Source organism: Thalassophryne amazonica, chromosome 18 (assembly GCF_902500255.1).
Source record: "Thalassophryne amazonica chromosome 18, fThaAma1.1, whole genome shotgun sequence".
In the NCBI taxonomy this organism is placed as follows: Eukaryota; Metazoa; Chordata; class Actinopteri; order Batrachoidiformes; family Batrachoididae; genus Thalassophryne; species Thalassophryne amazonica.
This window is the reverse complement of record NC_047120.1, coordinates 51,107,416-51,124,784: the sequence shown is the minus strand read 5'-3', so window position 1 is coordinate 51,124,784 and position 17,369 is coordinate 51,107,416. Positions and strand designations below refer to the sequence as shown.

At 40.2% G+C, this 17,369-nt stretch overlaps 1 protein-coding gene across 1 annotated transcript in view; it reads left to right on the top strand.

Moving 5' to 3' along the window:
• The first annotated feature begins 2,620 nt into the window (after nt 1–2,620).
• Nucleotides 2,621–17,369, top strand: part of erbb2 (erb-b2 receptor tyrosine kinase 2) — a 56,931-nt gene continuing 42,182 nt past the window's right edge. The window contains exon 1 of the mRNA XM_034193387.1: nt 2,621–2,891. Within this exon, the coding sequence (XP_034049278.1) occupies nt 2,819–2,891 (73 nt within the window). The 5' untranslated portion in view covers nt 2,621–2,818. The remainder of the gene's footprint in view (nt 2,892–17,369) is intronic.

Sequence of the window (17,369 nt, the reverse complement as noted above, 5' to 3'; positions counted from 1 at the left end):
GTGTGTGTGTGTGTGTGTGTGTGTGTGTGTGTGTGTGTGTGTGTGTGTGTGTGTGTGTGTGTGTGTGTGTGTGTGTGTGACAGATTAGCAATGCAGTTGGTTCATTGATCTGGCTGATTCAATACAGCTTTAACATCATTAGTCTTGGTTGATGTCTGCTCTCATGAGTGCAGTCTGACTGCGGTCACCTCTGACAAGTTTGTTGTCACTGTGGCTGCTGTAGAACGATGCTCGGGCTCCCGCTTAAGTTTGTTAGCAGGCAAGACGGGTGCCTTAAAACGGAAAATGGGAATGGGAGTTTTGAAACATGCCAATGCTGGATGTTACCTCAGAGAAAATGGTAAGATTTGAATTTGTAGCTTTCCTATTAAATTGTATCACATGCATTACCCCCCCCAAATGAACCAAATAATAATAATAAAAAATCTGGATTATGTATCAGCCATCAGTTGCCTTCTTTAAAAAAAAAAAAAAATTATCAGCGGCCATTGAGGAAAAGCCCATTTTGGACAGCCACTAGTGTGTGTGTGAGACTGCAAGAATGTGTTTAAAGGGGTCATATTATATAATGTGAAAAAATTATTAAAAATTGTAAATAATTAGAATGCATTGCCTTAGTGTTAATGGGGTGTTGTTTCCAAAATCTTTAATATCTGTTTTTTCAGACAATCAATTACCTATATGATCTGAGTTAAAATGTGTAAAACTGTGAGATTAGCGTTGGTGACGGCCTGTGACGAAGGCGGTTGAAGACAGAGTATGTCGACTATGATGAGGTCATGTATGTTTGCACAACCACAGGATTCCTACAAGTATGGTAATGGCAGTTCTATTCTTCAATAAGATGCAGTTTCTGTTTGATATTGTATATGACTTTGATGTTATAATTGTTTTAAACCACAAAAGTCTCAGTACTGTGCAAATGTTCTAAACACCCCATCCCCACCCTTCAGTAAGTCAACAGAAAATCAAACTTGAAATGTCCAAATGTTCCTGTTCTTTAAAAAAAAACACAAAAAAAATGTCTATTCTTTTAAAAATTCAAATCACAAATGCTATTTAGAAATTTGAAAAAATACTTAGCTGTATTGCACGATACTTAACATACTGAAATGGTTACTAATATTACAATGTTTGTAAAAACCTGTTTAAATACAATCCAACTTCTCGCAGTTCACTTCAAAAAATTGTGGTTTCATCCCCTAAAGTAATCATATATTTTTAAAGACTTAAAAGTGATCACTTATTTATTTAAAAATAATACCTGATTTGGCAGCCTTTAAAAGAGTTACGTTTTAAGTTCATTGAATGTTCCTAAATCATTTGCACAGTATTACAATAAGGTAGTCCTCAAGAATACTGAAAAAAAATAATTTCTCCACTGATATCAAAGCTATTTTTGTTTCCTCAGTCTATACAGATTAATTTATTGATTTTTAAATTATTCTCTTTTCAATGATATGTGCTTCAATAAGCCGAAACTTCTCTTTGAAAAAATGAGAATTTTTGTTTAAATCTTCCATGTTGTGCATTAAAATCGTTATATATTCTTTTCGCGTTCATTTACTGCCCTCTGCCGGCGGCCATGTGCACCACACCTTTTTAAACCATGTAATGTTTGACCAAAAATGTACTTTCAAATATTTTAAAGCAGTTGGACCAATTAAACATGTACTTTCCTGGAAAGATATGCTGTCCTGTGGAGTTTTTTTTTTCTATACAGGTATTTATTTATTTATTTATAAACCGAACTTCGAGTTACTGTTTGTCAAAGTGAGTGTTGCTTTCATTTGAGAAAAAAAAAAAATCTTAACCATATAACTAATATTGATAAGTTCAGTTCATTGCGGGTAAATACATTATGTTTAATTATATATTTTGTAATAGGAAGGAAAATTCGGGAATGTGCGTTTTTTCATTATCCTGGTTGTTTGAAATGTTGACGTTTCTTTCCTAATTCAAATATTTTAATGACGACAGAATATTTTTATTCTGTTGTGTCACTGAAGGGAATACGATGGAGTTTTAGGGCCACATTGAATTTCTTTTTTTTTTTTCTTCTTTTTTTGGACTTCGAGAATAAAGTCGTAAATTACAAGAAAAATTCGAAATATCATATTATGACTTCATTCTCGTAATACTATGACTTTCTTCTAGTAAAATTACGAATTTATTCTCGTAATATTACGACTTAATTCTCGAAGTCTTAAAATTACGACTTTATTCTCGTAATATTACGTCTTTATTCTCGAAGTCTTAAAAAAAATATGTGGCCCTAAAACGCCGTCGTAAGGGAACGATTTACCCCAGTGTCAAATAGTTTTAAACCTTTTGGAATTCTGTATTTAAAATGACGCATTAGTTTGCTGAAGTGGAAATAAAGCGATTCCCCTCCTGCTTTTTTTTTTTTTTTTTTTTTTTTTTTTTTTTTTTTTGAGACAAGCGTGCTATTAAAAAATACAGATAATATTAATAATAATACTTACAATAAATTAATAATTAATAGGAATAAAATAATGTAATTAATAATAAAAAGCGAGGGACACTTTTTAAACTACAAAATCCTGCCACTCCCCGCTCAGGCCTTCACGGGAATGCGCTTTACTCCTGCGCGTTCACGCTTTTACTATCAACAGGCGCAGAATTCCAGAGAGGAAGTGGCTGAGATTTTGGAAAAGCAAACTCCACGTAACTGACGTGTGTAGTAGCAAGGGGTGAAAACGACAACAAAAAAAGAGAGACGACTTATTTCGGATATTCGTCATTGCGAAGAAGAAGTAGTTTGGAGTATGTACTAGCGGCGGGCCGGTGGCAGCAGATGGAAGCGGCGAGAAGTTTGGCGTTTATCGGGGCCGTGCTGCTTGGAGTGACGGGCACATCGGGCAGGGAAGGTGGGTGACTTTTACAACGTTTCAGCGTCTCAAATACACACTGTGTGGCTTTCGGAATGTCATTCGCACTTTATATCACATTTATGTCACACGGAGAGCGTGATATTTGCCTTCGCGTTCCTCCGTCGCCCCTCGCTGTCACTCAAACTGTTGCGGTGACTTCTGGGAAAGTGGCGCTGATAACCATCACACCTGCCGCAAAGTTGCGTCAAACGAGCTTTTTTTTCTCCAGTCTTTTGGTTTCAACTCCCTCCTTTCAGCTTGAAGCATGTTTTGCGCAAACAAACGCAGGTTGTGTAATAGCGTGTTTGTGGTAAAACAGGTAAAAAAAATATGAGGTGTTGTGCAGCCAAAGTGAGTGAGGCTGGTTTTTGGTGGTAAACAACAGCAGCAACAACAACAACAGTTGGTGCATTGTGTGCCAGGGATCATGACTATGTCAATTATTCACTTCTGGCACTGAAGAAGACATTGTCTTATAGAGGACCACTTGTCACACTCGCAGCTTGAATGCACGCCAGTAAACAAGAGCTAAGTGAAAGTGCAACACACTTCTTGTTGCAAAAGACGACTATGCAGCAATTCTACAGTTAAACAATGTTGAAAACAATGTTTGATGCCGGATCTCCCCTCTGGTGGAGTTATGACTAATACATCTATTGTAAATATGCATTAAAAAAGGATCTGGAAGCTGTAAAGAATGATGAGTAGTGTAATTACTGTCTTGTAAAGACTGTTGTCTTGCATTTGTGATAAGTCTTACAATAGTGAGAGATATTGCATTATAATAATGGGTGCAACAATTCAACCACTGTTGTGATTGTTGCTAAGTGGACAGCATTTCTGTTGCTTTTTACCAGCTGATGTAGATGTTAAATATTTTAAGATGACGCTTCATCTATTCACATGATATATGAGTATGTCTGCAGATTGAGCCTGACTGTATTATTCCCCACCAAGGGGTTTGGGTTTAGGGTTTGGGTATGTTGTGGTCAAAAACAGTGTCAGGAAAATTGGAGGGAATAATACAGGTGACCTGAAGATTGTTCTTAATCTTTTTTTTTTCAGTTGCAGGCGATGTTGCACGGTGAACTTAACCACTGTTGTCATAATTATTATAGTAGTGGTCTAATAGGAGACCATAGTCTCATTTGAGCCCTCTGTGATATCGCAGGATTTGACCACTATTTGACCAATATATGCATAACATAACTTCACACCAATAAATGGTGTACGGTTTTGTTTTTGGCTGCAATCACCGAAGCAATCAAAGTTTTTTATTTTTTTTTTTCCCCGGTTCGCAGTGGATAAGAAAAGGCGAGGAGGTAGGAGACATCATGTCGGTAAGTGTTAGCCAACACAGCTACCCAGAGTAGCTCCATTCGCTCACCTGTAAAACATAAACAAACCGCAACACATGTCCACTTTCCCACTGCATCATCACTTTTTTTTTTTATTTTGCATTTTCACTTTGCGTTTCATTTGCTCAAAACCCATTGAAAATGCTGTGGTTTGTACCCCAGGAAGTAGACAAATTACGTCAAATGCGCCCGCCCCAAACAAGACTGAGCTGCCCTATTGCCCTTGAGTCTCAACTGCTGTTGTAATAATGTTATTGGAATAACAGGTGCATGGGATACTCAACCACAAACACTGTTGTACTAATTGCTACAATAGCAGGTGTATGGAAAACCCAACTGCTATTTTAATAATATTTGTAATATTCCCAAACAGTTTTGCCTGCTAATAATATTAGGAAAGTAATTATCTGTGGACACTCATAGTTATGCATTAATGACATTATTAACATTTATTACAGTATTCGTTGAGTTAGCTGTGCATTCCACTATATAATAATTATTGCAATAGCAACCCTACAGTAGTGGTCACAACACACACTTTACAGCTGTGTCCAAATGTTGCTGAAAGATTTTTTTTTTTTTTTTTTTAGTCCAGACTGCATCATTTTTGGCTGACAGAGAAAAGAATTATGGGTATTCAAATCAAGCAAAGGCTTTTTGACAGGCCGAGGTGCACCCTCTTTAACTTGTGACAGCTCAACAACAGGCATGAACTGTGAAAATATATCAGCGTCATTTGAGGAGTTGAATGTTTACATTAAGACAAATATGAATTTCAGCACACATAAACCTCAGGTATTCACCGTCTTTTTATATACATTATCACCCAGGACAGATAAGATGCTACGTTATGCTGACATACTGAAAATGCAAGTTCTTTTGGGTTGCTGCAGCAAATCCAGTCTGGATGCTGATTTGGCACGAGTGTTTTCACCAGATGCCCTTCTTGATGCAACTCCACTTTACATGAAGGTTGGGCATGAGTGGCCTTGAACCGGGAACCTTCTGGTCTGGAAACAAGTGCACTAACCGCTTGTCCACCATGTTGCCTTTTCTCTGGGATCCTGCTATGCTGTGCTTTTAGCAGTGAGCAGACATGCAACCATCTGCTCACTTAGGTTAACATGGTGCCAACATGGCGCAAAAGTAAAAACCAGGCTTTAGCAATGTGTTGTAGTTGTCGCTCAGTAGCGTTGCGGTGTGTTTTTCATCTGAAAAGTGCAGCGTTTGAGTCCAGCATGCTTATGTTGTTTGAAATGTTTGCTGCACTTGTTTTTCTTTTGTGTATTCAGTTGTTGAAACATGGTCTGATGCTGGGTCAGTTATTCAACAGAAGGAAATCTGTGTAAAGTGCTTTCAGTTTGTTTAGTTGCAGTTGTAATCATATGATTATGTATAAGTCCCAGCATCAACATCTTTATGTGCAATACACAAGACAAGTTCCAGTTCGTCAAACGGACAACATTGTTATTGCGTGAAAATTGTGTCATTGCTGACAGGGAAGGTAGCGAAAAATGCAAAAAGTCCAGCAAACCAAGCCATTTGTAGTTTGGAAAAGACTAATAAGATGAGAGACAACAGCTTGTCTCGTTGAAACCTCCTGTAATTGATCCAAAAAGTTTGAATGACCCAGGTTTGGGAGTATGTTCAGGGATTAAAGTTCTCTACAATGGATTTCCGTCTATTGGGTTGCCAAAATTCAATTCAGTGTATTACATTTATATAGCGCCAAATCACAGCAAAGCTGCTTCAAGTGCTTCACACAAGTAAGGTCTAACCTTACCAACTCCTAGAGCAACCACACAGACAACAGTGGTAAGGAAGAACTCTCTGATGATATTGAGGAAGAAACCTCAAGCAGACCAGACTCAAAGAAAGGGGTGACACACTGCTTAGACCATTCTAACAGTTACAAGGTATTTACAAAGATTTATATAGTTTGGAAAAAACAAAACATCTGCTGCAACAAATTCAGGCATGGACTCCCGCTGTCAATCCAGCATCCCGCTGTCCACAGACACCACTCTTGCGTATTTCCCTCAACACCTCAGACAGAGAAAAAGAGCAGAATCAGTTGGCTGAAAAACCACACCTAAGGTATAATTCATCAGCACTAAATCAACAGGAAAGTAGAGAAAATACTAAGGTGATAAGCTTGCTGCTAGCCAGAAGGCCATATGTAATAACAATGCAGATCCGATGAGAATTAAAAAAAAAAAACATGAATCCTGGCTTCGCATCAGGTCTCGATCTCCTCCTGTGTGCACGGCAGAGGGTACGCATGGGAGCAGGGGGTGACTGCAGTGTCACCGCGGAACAGAAATCACAGCGGAAAGTTCGTGCAGTACACATCCAAAGATGTGCAGGAGATGGTGCGCCTGTTGATGAAGTGGGAGAGCCCCCGAGCCGCGGGTCAACGGCGGAGTCACTGAACCGCAGTGTGAATATGGCACCAAATCTGCACTTTGTGCAGGGTTCCACTCTGACCCCAAAGGCTTCTGGAAGCAGTTGAGCCGTGCCATGAAAAAGCTGCAGGGAAATGTGTGGACGGATGTCTGTGCGCTGGTGAAGGCAGGGATGTGTGTGCGTACGCCTCGCGTTGCGCCTTTCAAATTGGACAGGAGCAGCGTGGTGGCTGCCGCTCAGTCTGGGGGCGACTGGGGAAACTCCTCCACCGCTTTGGGAGGTCCGCCTCAGTGGCACTGCGGCTCCAGACGGTCCAAAGGGCACTGCAACAACTTGGGCAGTGTTTCAATTTCTTCGTAAATTTACTGCAAAGTCACGAATGCTAAGCACAAAACCAGTGCACGATTCTTTCAGTTTCAGTCGCTTTGTTGTGTGGGCCGCTGAAGAGGAGGTACTGCTGGCCCACCACCACAAGATGGCGCCCTGCTTGAAGTGCGGGCTTCAAGCACGAGAGGGCGTCGGAGCGACCAGGAGTGACAGCTGTCACTCATCATCCGTACCAGCTGTCACTCATCCACTACTCATCACCACCACCATAAAGGCCGGACTGCAACTCCACCTCCCCGCCGAGAAATCAGCTACTATTCAGGTAACCTTCTCTGCTGTAATTATTGTTGTCCAAAACATTGTTCTGTGTGCAGCCGTGTTCCTGCGGGCTCTGTCGGAGGCTGGATTGGCGGACAGTGAGAGGACGACGTTCTTCGCCTCTCACTCCATCCAGGAAAGAGACCAACAGGAGCTGCACGGGTGAAATTGTTGCTGGAGGTGGAGGTTCTCCCTCCTAATTGTGTACAGACTGTGGGATTACTGAGTGTGCGACCTCACACTCATCAGGACTGTCTCTGTTCTCTGCCAGCAGTACCGGGTCTGACTGCTGAAGACAGCGGCCACCTGGGGCGCAGGGCTTGGCGGCTCCGGTGTTCTTCAGCTCCATTGGCGGTGGAAGCTGTGTGGGATCTGGCTCTTCTCTCGCCAGGCGTCTTCTATTGTCGAGCCTGCCCACACGTCACCTGGTGTATGATTGACAGTCACCATATTGTTATTGTCTGTACGTCGTTGTGCGATTCACAACATTAAATTGTTACTTTTGGCTTATCCATTGTCCGTTCATTAACGCCCCCTGTTGTGGGTCCGTGTCACGACACTTTCACAACACGCTTATCCAGGTACAGGTCGCAGTGGCAGCAGTAGACATGAAATAGTTAATCAAATAACAAATATTTCTAGTCCATATTGTTATCAGAAATACTCCAGAGATTTTCTAATGATGTTTAATTAGTCATGCACCGTTTATAATTTAGCATCATGAGGTTTTTTCGGTTCGTGTGTATATATAATCAAGTTCAGATCAGAAGAGCCATAATTATTGGACCTCCTTCTACTTGAACCGCTTGTCGATTGTATAAATGAAGAACACCACTGTAACTTTACATGTACTTTAAATAAATATTTTGGAGTCTAAAACATGTTTTCCCCATGACATGAATCTCAGGTCATCTCACATTTTATTTTGTGCCAAATCAAGTTGAAACAATTCTGTATATCCTGTATTACTGACCTGAATCTTTCTCTCTTTTTTCTTTTTTTTTTGGATCAGATCAGATTTACAGTATCTGTGTTTATCTTGGCCTCATTGTTTCAAACATTGTGTCAAGCATTGTTTTATTAAAATTTAATTGACAAATAAAAGCTCGTACAAAAGTCTTATTTTGTTTAGTGTACTAGTGCTGTCGAAATAAGTAAAAGCTCTAGAAAATCTGTCCTCTTAATGTGTTTATCCTGAAGTATTTAAATAATGTGTAGGTTAAAACCTTTCTATAATATGGTGCTGCATTAGAAAAGAGCAGCAATGGTTCCTGAGTGAAATATAATCTTGTTCTGCAGAACAGTTTGCTGTTTTCTTAGCTGTTGCCACATTGTTTTACCTTAAATCCTAAGACACGATCGCAAAAGAGTTTCTGTTAAAAGGTAGATGGTGAACAGCTTATGATTTGGCTGTTAAAAATATTTCAGTCAGAAGATTTTTTTTGTTTTGTTTTAGTCTCTGTATGTTGCATCCACCACACCACTGAAACACTCTGAGTCCTGGATGGCAACCCCCCAAGCAGACAACCGGTCCATCCCCCCCCTCTTGAAAGTAACTGTCTGCTGCAGCTAGGTGAAACGTGATTGTTCCTTTGACTTTCTCTGGATACTTGGTTCTTCAACACTGAGGCACGTGCATGCTGGATCATCACATCCAGAGAAACCCGCCATATGGTTAAAATGTGGTAGCTGTTCCCTCAAAGTTCTCCTCACCTTTGTTTGAATAAGTAACCATTTGTTTGTTACAAAGTCATTCTAGTTAGCGGTACTCAAGGATCCTCCAGACACTTAGTATCAAATATATTTGGTCATCATCTTACATCACTGGTTAGCATCCAAGTTTCACAACCACACAATAAGACATGAAGCACCAGGGCCCTTTAAGACTTTGGCCTTCATTCTTCTGCAAAGGTATCGGCATCAACAAACATCTCTGTCTAGGGACCTCATAACCTCAGAAACCAGGTGTAGAGGATCCAGAGACCTGAATGTCACTGCCGAGATAAAATTTGAATCAGGCATAAAAATGATTTCACACTGTAAACAAATGGGACTGTGGAGCAATTTGATTTGGATCTAGATTATTTCTTTTGGTCAAAACAAAAATTGGCTGTGTAGTTTGTATTGTCGTCTGTGGCACCTTTCACACCTCTTGGACCAAAGTGAAAACCCTGAAAGTGTAAAACAAACAGGGTAGGCACAAAAGCATTCCCAAAGTCATCCTTAATGTATGGCATGCCCAGTCTGGTTCTTGCGTTCCATTCCTTTGGGTAGATGGAATATTCTGCATGACAATGACAACCTCACTGCAAGGATGGATATGTAGGGTTTTTGCTCATTGGCCCAGGAGGTGTGTAGCTTTTTTTTTTTTTTTTAAATTGCCTGCCACTGTGAACAAGCCTAAAATGTAGTCAGTCTGTGCCAGTTCCTGCTTCTTAAACCCGTGCTTGAGCTGTAGGGATCTTCTTTCCATCACTCAGTTCCTCGGATCTGCTGGCTGGAGTCCCTTTGATTGCAGTTAGGCTATTTTATTGAGTTTGCTATAAAAGCTCTAGTATATTGGTATTTAAAAGTATTAAAATGCTCAAAGCTAATGGTAAAAATATTGACATTAGTAGAATTGCACTGACAATACAATTCTTATTGACATGCTCGTAATGATTTTTTATTGAGTAGCCTTGTTTTAAATCAAAAGCTGGGCCTGGCTTCATAAAGTAATCTAATCTTTCAGTCTACTAAACTTTCTGTCTGATCTGTCTAATCACCGTTTCACATCGATGGTTAAACTTGTAGATTAGCCGTCTTACCTTAGTTGATTATTTTCATGGGTATAACGGCCTTAAACATGCTGTTGCCAAGAGACAGCTCCAGTGCGCAACAGTTTTTGTTTTTTTGTTTTTTACTTCCAGGTTGGTCATTGTCATGAACTATCCAGCCTTTGTTTCGTGAACTGGTTTTATTAACATTTACGGACCCATACGAACAGCAGAATGACACAATTAGCTCTTAGCCTAGCAGTTTCACTCTTCAATTTCTTCTTCTACACTTCCGTCAAGCCTTTTTGTGCATACAATGTTGCTCAGCGTAACAGCGACGCCCAGTTGCTAATGTGACAACTGTCACAAACACATCATGACAGTCGTCTGCTGCAACTATGGTCAAAAGAGGAGGAAGCTCTCCTTTTGAAGGAATACGAGCGATGTGTGCTCTCGAGTGTTCCATCAAGTGTCGATACTTGATAGCCATCATTTTTTGAGGTAAGATACTGAAGTTTTGTCGAGTAAAATAAGCCTCTTCTGTCCCAGGTTAAAAACTTTAGTCAGGTAATGTGAAATTGTAGCTGACTGAGTACTTTGTGCAACAACTAACATCAAAAAATTAATCAACTAAGTGAGTTTATTCGACTAAACAAGATTAGACAGCTTTATGAACCCGGGCCCTGGTGACATAAAGACATGCGCCTTGCTTTTTAAGAGTAAGAGCGTAAAATTTGAAAACGCTTTATTTCTGGAGACGATTTCTAAATAGGATGGCGTCATAATGATAATTACCTTACATATGAAGGTTTGAGTAGTTCTTGTAAAACATGACTAATGTCTATGAAAAACATTGTGGAGAGCTCTTCTCTTGTCTTATGAGCTGCCATCCATACTTGCGCACAAAGCAAATAGTCACAGGTGAAGTGATTTCACAAATAAAAATGCATTGTTGCTAGAACAGGTTGGTGCACTTCGCAGTCACATTCCGAAGCATCAGTTCAGTGAATGTGAGCTGTCGTCTGCAAGTAAACACATCACGCAGAAGCAGAATTACAACATTTATTCAGTCACGTATTTACTGTTTGTGACTTGTGCACACACATACATCCTGCACCCGACAAGGCAACAGTTCCAAAGTTCAAATAGTTGAACTTGGTTATGCATCTGTTATCCTTTCTTAGAAAACATTTCCTCTAAAGCAAACTTTGACGGGAATCTGCTCCTGTGTAAGAAGTGTGTGGGTGATTCTTTAACTATGGGCACTATTGGCCTTGTAAATGTAATTTCCACCACACCATTGCCTTACAATATAAAGCGCCTTGGGGAACTGTTTGTTGTGATTTGGCGCTATATACATGTGCTCTGATGTCACTGTTTATCTCCATAGAAACTACCCAAACAATCTTTCATACAAACTGTTTAGGGACATTACAGTGTTGTGGTGGAAATTACGGCAATAGTGTGGGACAACTACATTTTGTTTAAAAAAAATCACAACAGTTGTATGACATTGAATACCCCAATTATGTTTTGATTATTTTACTGATATTTTATTCAGAGATATTTTAAAACATTAGAAAAAACGTTTCTTTACCATTCATTTTTATCATTGAAGATCAAAAGTCTGGGTGTGGGACAAGCACAAAACGGCAATATTTGCATGTAGTGATACTGAAAAAAGGTGAAAAAGTCATCATAGACTACTAGAACAAATTTCTTAACACACTTTCATTGTAAAGATAACTATAAATGTGAAATTTCCCCTTTTTTCTGTTTTTCATACAATATGATCAAAGGACATAATAAGTGCCCATAGTCTAAGAATCACCCGTGTGTGTATTTTGTTTACTCATTGCCCACAGGGTTCATGTCCTTGTCACAATCCAGTGCACCCATGAACTGAAACTCACAGTGAAGTGATTTAGTCTCACTGAATTGGCCTCAGTGACAGATTAGCTCATCCAACCATGACTCACTAGTCTAGACTGCGTTAGTGATCTAACTCAGTCTGACTTGAGGACGGGGCTGTCGTTTGACTTTGTGGTGTGCCCTGGAGGACATTTTTATGGATCAGCTTGTGTGTCTTTTACCACTCGCACAGCGGCAGTGGTTATGCTTTTCCTGTCACTCACCTTGTGTTTGTGTGTGTGTGTGTGTGTGATAACTTCAGAACTGTCAAACCTTTTAGCACTACACTGCACAGATGCAGTATGTACCTTTTGCATTCAGCTTTGAATAAGTTTGCACAAGGAGGTCATAGGTTAAGATAGGCCTGTGCGGTTTACCTGGTACACGGTATAATTTTGGCCGACGGTAGACATTTGGACTCCACCGACTAATCTTGATAACGGCCGTGGAGTTTTTTGGTCCAGGAAAACTGCTCTGTGAAGCGGCTGTGTGTGTGTGTGTGAACCAGTTTGCTGAGGCGGAGAGGGGTGTTCTGAGCTGAGGTAACTGACTCTGTTCATATAAGTTTGTGAGACGCCTGTTCTGTTGCTGATATTTACAAAGCCGTTGTTTATTTATTTCAGCCGACGCACTGGGGGAAGGTGGAGGCTTTGTCACGACCTGAATCAAACATTTGAGAAAGGGCCACGTTAAATAACGCAAGGGTTTTTTCACTAGATTAGAAAGACAAAATCAGCCAGATAACATCAATTTACCTGACTTCAAATATGAGTAAATTAACCCTCTGGGGTCCGAAGGCATTTTTTGGACAGTTCACTCTGCTGCTGTTAATAGCTCTCCCTGCATCCCACAATCAAGTTTTATGTCTCTTTTTTTCAGGACAACCTTTGCTTTCAGAATATGTTTTTGTTGTGTTTTATAAGTGTAATAAAGGTTTACAATCAAAAATAGGCAAGGAAAACATAAAGCAAAAAATAATTTTCCACACACATTTATTCAAAACATACAGCAAACTATAATAAACAGCTGCTTTGACACTTTATAAAGGTAATTTGAGGTCTTGTCTGAAAGACTGTACAACAAAAAGGTTCAAACAATAAACACAAATGGTCATTTTGAACAATATATACAATATGGTCTATGCGTTTTGTTATTTTGATATGGTAAACAGTGCTTTACGCAGAGAAAGCAACAGAGTTATCCAGTAACATTCACATGCAAACTAGTGGAGCAATCCTGATAGCTCTTTGTTTGAGCACGTGAGATTGTCATCAGAGGCTCTCCGTCTGCTCCTGCTTTCAATGATCGCTGTGCGTAATGGTGCAGGGCGCACTGAGTATGTACTAATAGTATGTACTCAATGAACTCATTGCACCCAGGGGGCTATTCAAACGGGCCAATTAGTAACATATCACTCCTGAAAATGATCTTTGGCTTTTCATGTGAGGTAAATCTGCCCTACAATTGGATTTTGGAAAAACCATGTGACGGTGAACCAATTCCGGTTGGACACTCACATTGCGCACGTCATCACACAGCTTCTATGAGGAGTACAAAGATGGCCGTTGGCTGGCTCGAAAGTCTGCGGAGTTAACTTTTCGGGGGAAAAAAGTAAATTTCTATCCCATATCATTCACAAGTTATTTATAATTTAGTAAAGCTTGGTCTTAGCCGTCATATACGACGGCGTCGGCCCCAGAAGATTAAGTATTTTTATAAAATTTTTTGGTTGGTTTTGTGTTGAGTTTTGTAAATGAAGAAGCGACCGTCTTGAAAGCGCTTCATGTATTCAGAGCGGGTGTGCCATCTAGCGTTCAAGAGATGAAACTTCAGCCGCTGACCATAAATTTATTTAATTCTTTCACCAAAACATCAGACCTAGGCTTGCATCTTAGCTGTACCTTCTGGCAAATTGTACCAGTAGTTTTGATATCTGCACAATAAATGGTTCCAAAATTACATTATATCTTTTTATTTTTTGTTGTCATTTTTATTTATTTATTTTGATCAGTTTCCTATTGCTAAGGGACCCATTCAGAAACACATTATAATTTTTACACTTAAGTTTATATCGTGATATATACCGTTACCGTGAAGGGACTCAGTTTATACCGCGATATGAATTTTAGGTCGTACCATGCAGCCCTAGGTTACGGTCAGATTTCTAGTTATGCTTTATTGTGCCATTGTGAAGAAAGTTTTACTCTAAATGAGGTTTTCAGTACCATGATGATGGGTCTCAGACACTGGCCATGCCTTCATGTTTTTTTCTGACAGTTCCATGTTGCAAAAGCACATTTGACGTCACCTCTGACTGATGTTGTGATGGCAAACTTGACATCTAGTAACAAGCAAAACAGCTGCACTAATTCTGAAAAGCTGTGTAGGCTGACATTTTTCTACAAATAAAATTGGTCAGTATTGATAAGGAAAGCAAAAAGAGCAGGACCGATGAGCAGAATTGATAATGGCAGTGATATTGATAAACCCTTAGCAGTTCCCATCCCTAATTATACGAGGTCTATTAGAAAAGTATCCGACCTTATTATTTTTTTCAAAAACCATATGGATTTGAATCACGTGTGATTACATCAGACATGCTTGAACCCTCGTGGGCTTGCGAGAGTTTTTTCACGCCTGTCAGTTACGTCATTCGCCTGTGGGCAGTCTTTGAGTGAGGAGTTGCCCACCCTCTCGTCGTTTTTTCATTGTTTAGGAATGGCTCAGAGACTGCTGCTTTGTTTGATCAAAATTTTTTCAAAACTGTAAGGCACAACTGAGTGGACACCATTCGATAAATTCAGCTGGTTTTTGGTAAAAAAAATTTTAACGGCTGATGAGAGATTTTGGTCTGGTAGTGTCGCCGTAAGTTCGGCCCACGGTGCCTGACGGCGATCTGTGCTTCGAGGCGGCAGCGTCTCACCGTTTCAAGTTGAAAACTTCCACAATTCAGGCTCTGTTGATCCAGGAAGTCGTCAGAGAACAGAGAACTTTCAGAAGAAGTCGGCATGAGGAGTTTATTCATACATTCCATTGTTAACGGACATTTTGTAATGAAAGAACGTGCGGGCAGAGTCGCATGTCGGGCCGGACCCGACCGCGGGGGGTCGCGATAGGAAAAACACCTCCGTTGGGAACCTTAACGGGCAAGTTGGAACATGCCCAAGCTGTTAAACAATTTCTCAGTTACTCACTTGTTGAAAGCCATCAAAAGCTGCCTGAATTTTACAAATGGTTTTCAACATGGAGGTGTTTTTCCTGTCGCGGCGCACACAGATTTACCGAGTCGTCACAGAAACGACTCGGCAAATTTGCGCGCACATCTTTCATTAAAAAATGTCCTTAAACAGTGCAATGTCTGCATAAAGTCCTCATGCCGGCCTCTTCTGAATCTTCTCTGTTCTCTCACGACGTCCTGGGTGAATTAAGCCTTAAATTAGGATGTTTTCAGGTCGAAACAGGCCGACGACGGCACCTGGAAGCACTGCACGACGTCCTGCTCTGTGGGAAGTCCTTACAGCGACAGAAACACCCCATAATCTCTCATGAGCCGTTAAACTTTTCACCGAAAACCAGCTTAATTTCTCAAATAGTGTCCACTCGGATATTCCTCACAGGTCCAGAAAAAATTTTGATAAAGTAATGCGCGCCGTCTCGAGCAGCGTGTGAAACAAAGGAATTCAGCCGAGAGGGCGGGACCACATCTCACTCAAGGCCTACCCACAGGGAAATGACGTCACCGACACACGTGAAAAAACTCACGCATGCGCACGAGGGTTCAAGCATGATTGGTGTAATCGCACGTCATTCAAATCCATATAGTTAAAAAAAAAATAAAAGGGTCAGTTTATTATCTAATAGACCTCGTAAGTGATGTCTCCAGCATGGTGGTGTAGCAGTTGGCACTCTTGTCTACAGGCAAGAAGTTCCTGGGTTCCACCATGTCCATGTACATACGGAGGTGCATCAGGAAGGGCGTCCAGTGTTAATCCTGTTATCAAATCAATATGGAGCTGTTGTGGTGATCCTGAGCACAGGGGAGAACCCTAAATACATTAGTTATGATGCCAAGCAAGGCAAATAAAATTGAACATGTCACCCAACAACTTTTTGTTGCTTGGTTTAAAAAAAAAAAAAGTCCCATGGTTCTCATCTTTCATGATGAATCTACATGCAACATCTGTCTGAAAAACTGGTATTTGCTGTAATTTAAGGGTTCTTACGTACATGGAGGTGTTTTATTTATGTTTTCTCCTTGGTAGTAAGGGGCATGCAGACATTGTGTCGTGTTACCAGCAAGTTGTGATGTTCAATGCAAATAACTTTTTTTTTTTCCTTGTTGAACTGCTCTGGGTCTCCACAGTGGATCCAGTAGAGGTCCACATTATAATTTGGCATTACGTCTATGTGGATGCAACTCCAGTTCTACATGGACAGGCGCAGCTTCTGGTGTTCCACAGTATTCTTCCAGATCTGACAGGATTGGCTTTGCATAGAGCGGCATGGATGCACACCTGAAGAACTGGGATATAATTCACGGAAAATAAGCAGATTCACCTTTTGAGACGTTGGAACTATTAAAAGCTTGTAGTTGTTTTTGATCAGTTATTAATTGATCAGCAAAAGGGTTGTTTATTTTTCTGAGTCAACTAAGCAACTAATTATTTCAGCACAAGATAATGTTAACACATCACCAGAAAGCAATTACTCTGGGTATCAAATGACATGAAGTATCAGGCCTGATTTCCACATACTGTGTTCGCATAGCTTCACGTATCTGTCACATCTTTGTCATGCTTTTCATCCATCCTACGCTTGTTTGTTGCAGTGCATGTGGGGAATCTGTGGGGGAAGAGAGAAAAGACTTTATGATAGACACTGAATGCATCACAGAGTGTGCATGTGCAAAGTGAGACATGGATGATTTTTTTTTTCTTTGTGTTTTTGGAGTAGAGAGAGAGAGTACAGCTGGGACTTTAAACAGAAAAAGTGTCTGTTGGTTTTCGATCAAAGAAGCAAGAGCTAGAATCTCACAAACCAAAACACCAATAAGACACAGTGGGAAAAAAGGCTAGAATCTCACAAACGAGCAAAAACACCAACAAGACGCACCGGAAAAAAGGCTAGAATCTCACAAACGAACAAAAACACCAACAAGTCGCACCGGAAAAAAGACTAGAATCTCACAAACAAAAACACCAACAAGACGCACCGGAAAAAAAAACAAAGTATATTTGGGATCAGTAAAGTTGTCTGAAATCTGAAAATTTGATCTACAATGAGTAAATGCACTCTATTAATATTCATGATAACAAGGCATGATGGTGTCATTACTGACCATCTGATTGACTATCCACTTATTTTTCATCTCCACCATTCGTAAAAAAATAGACATGTTG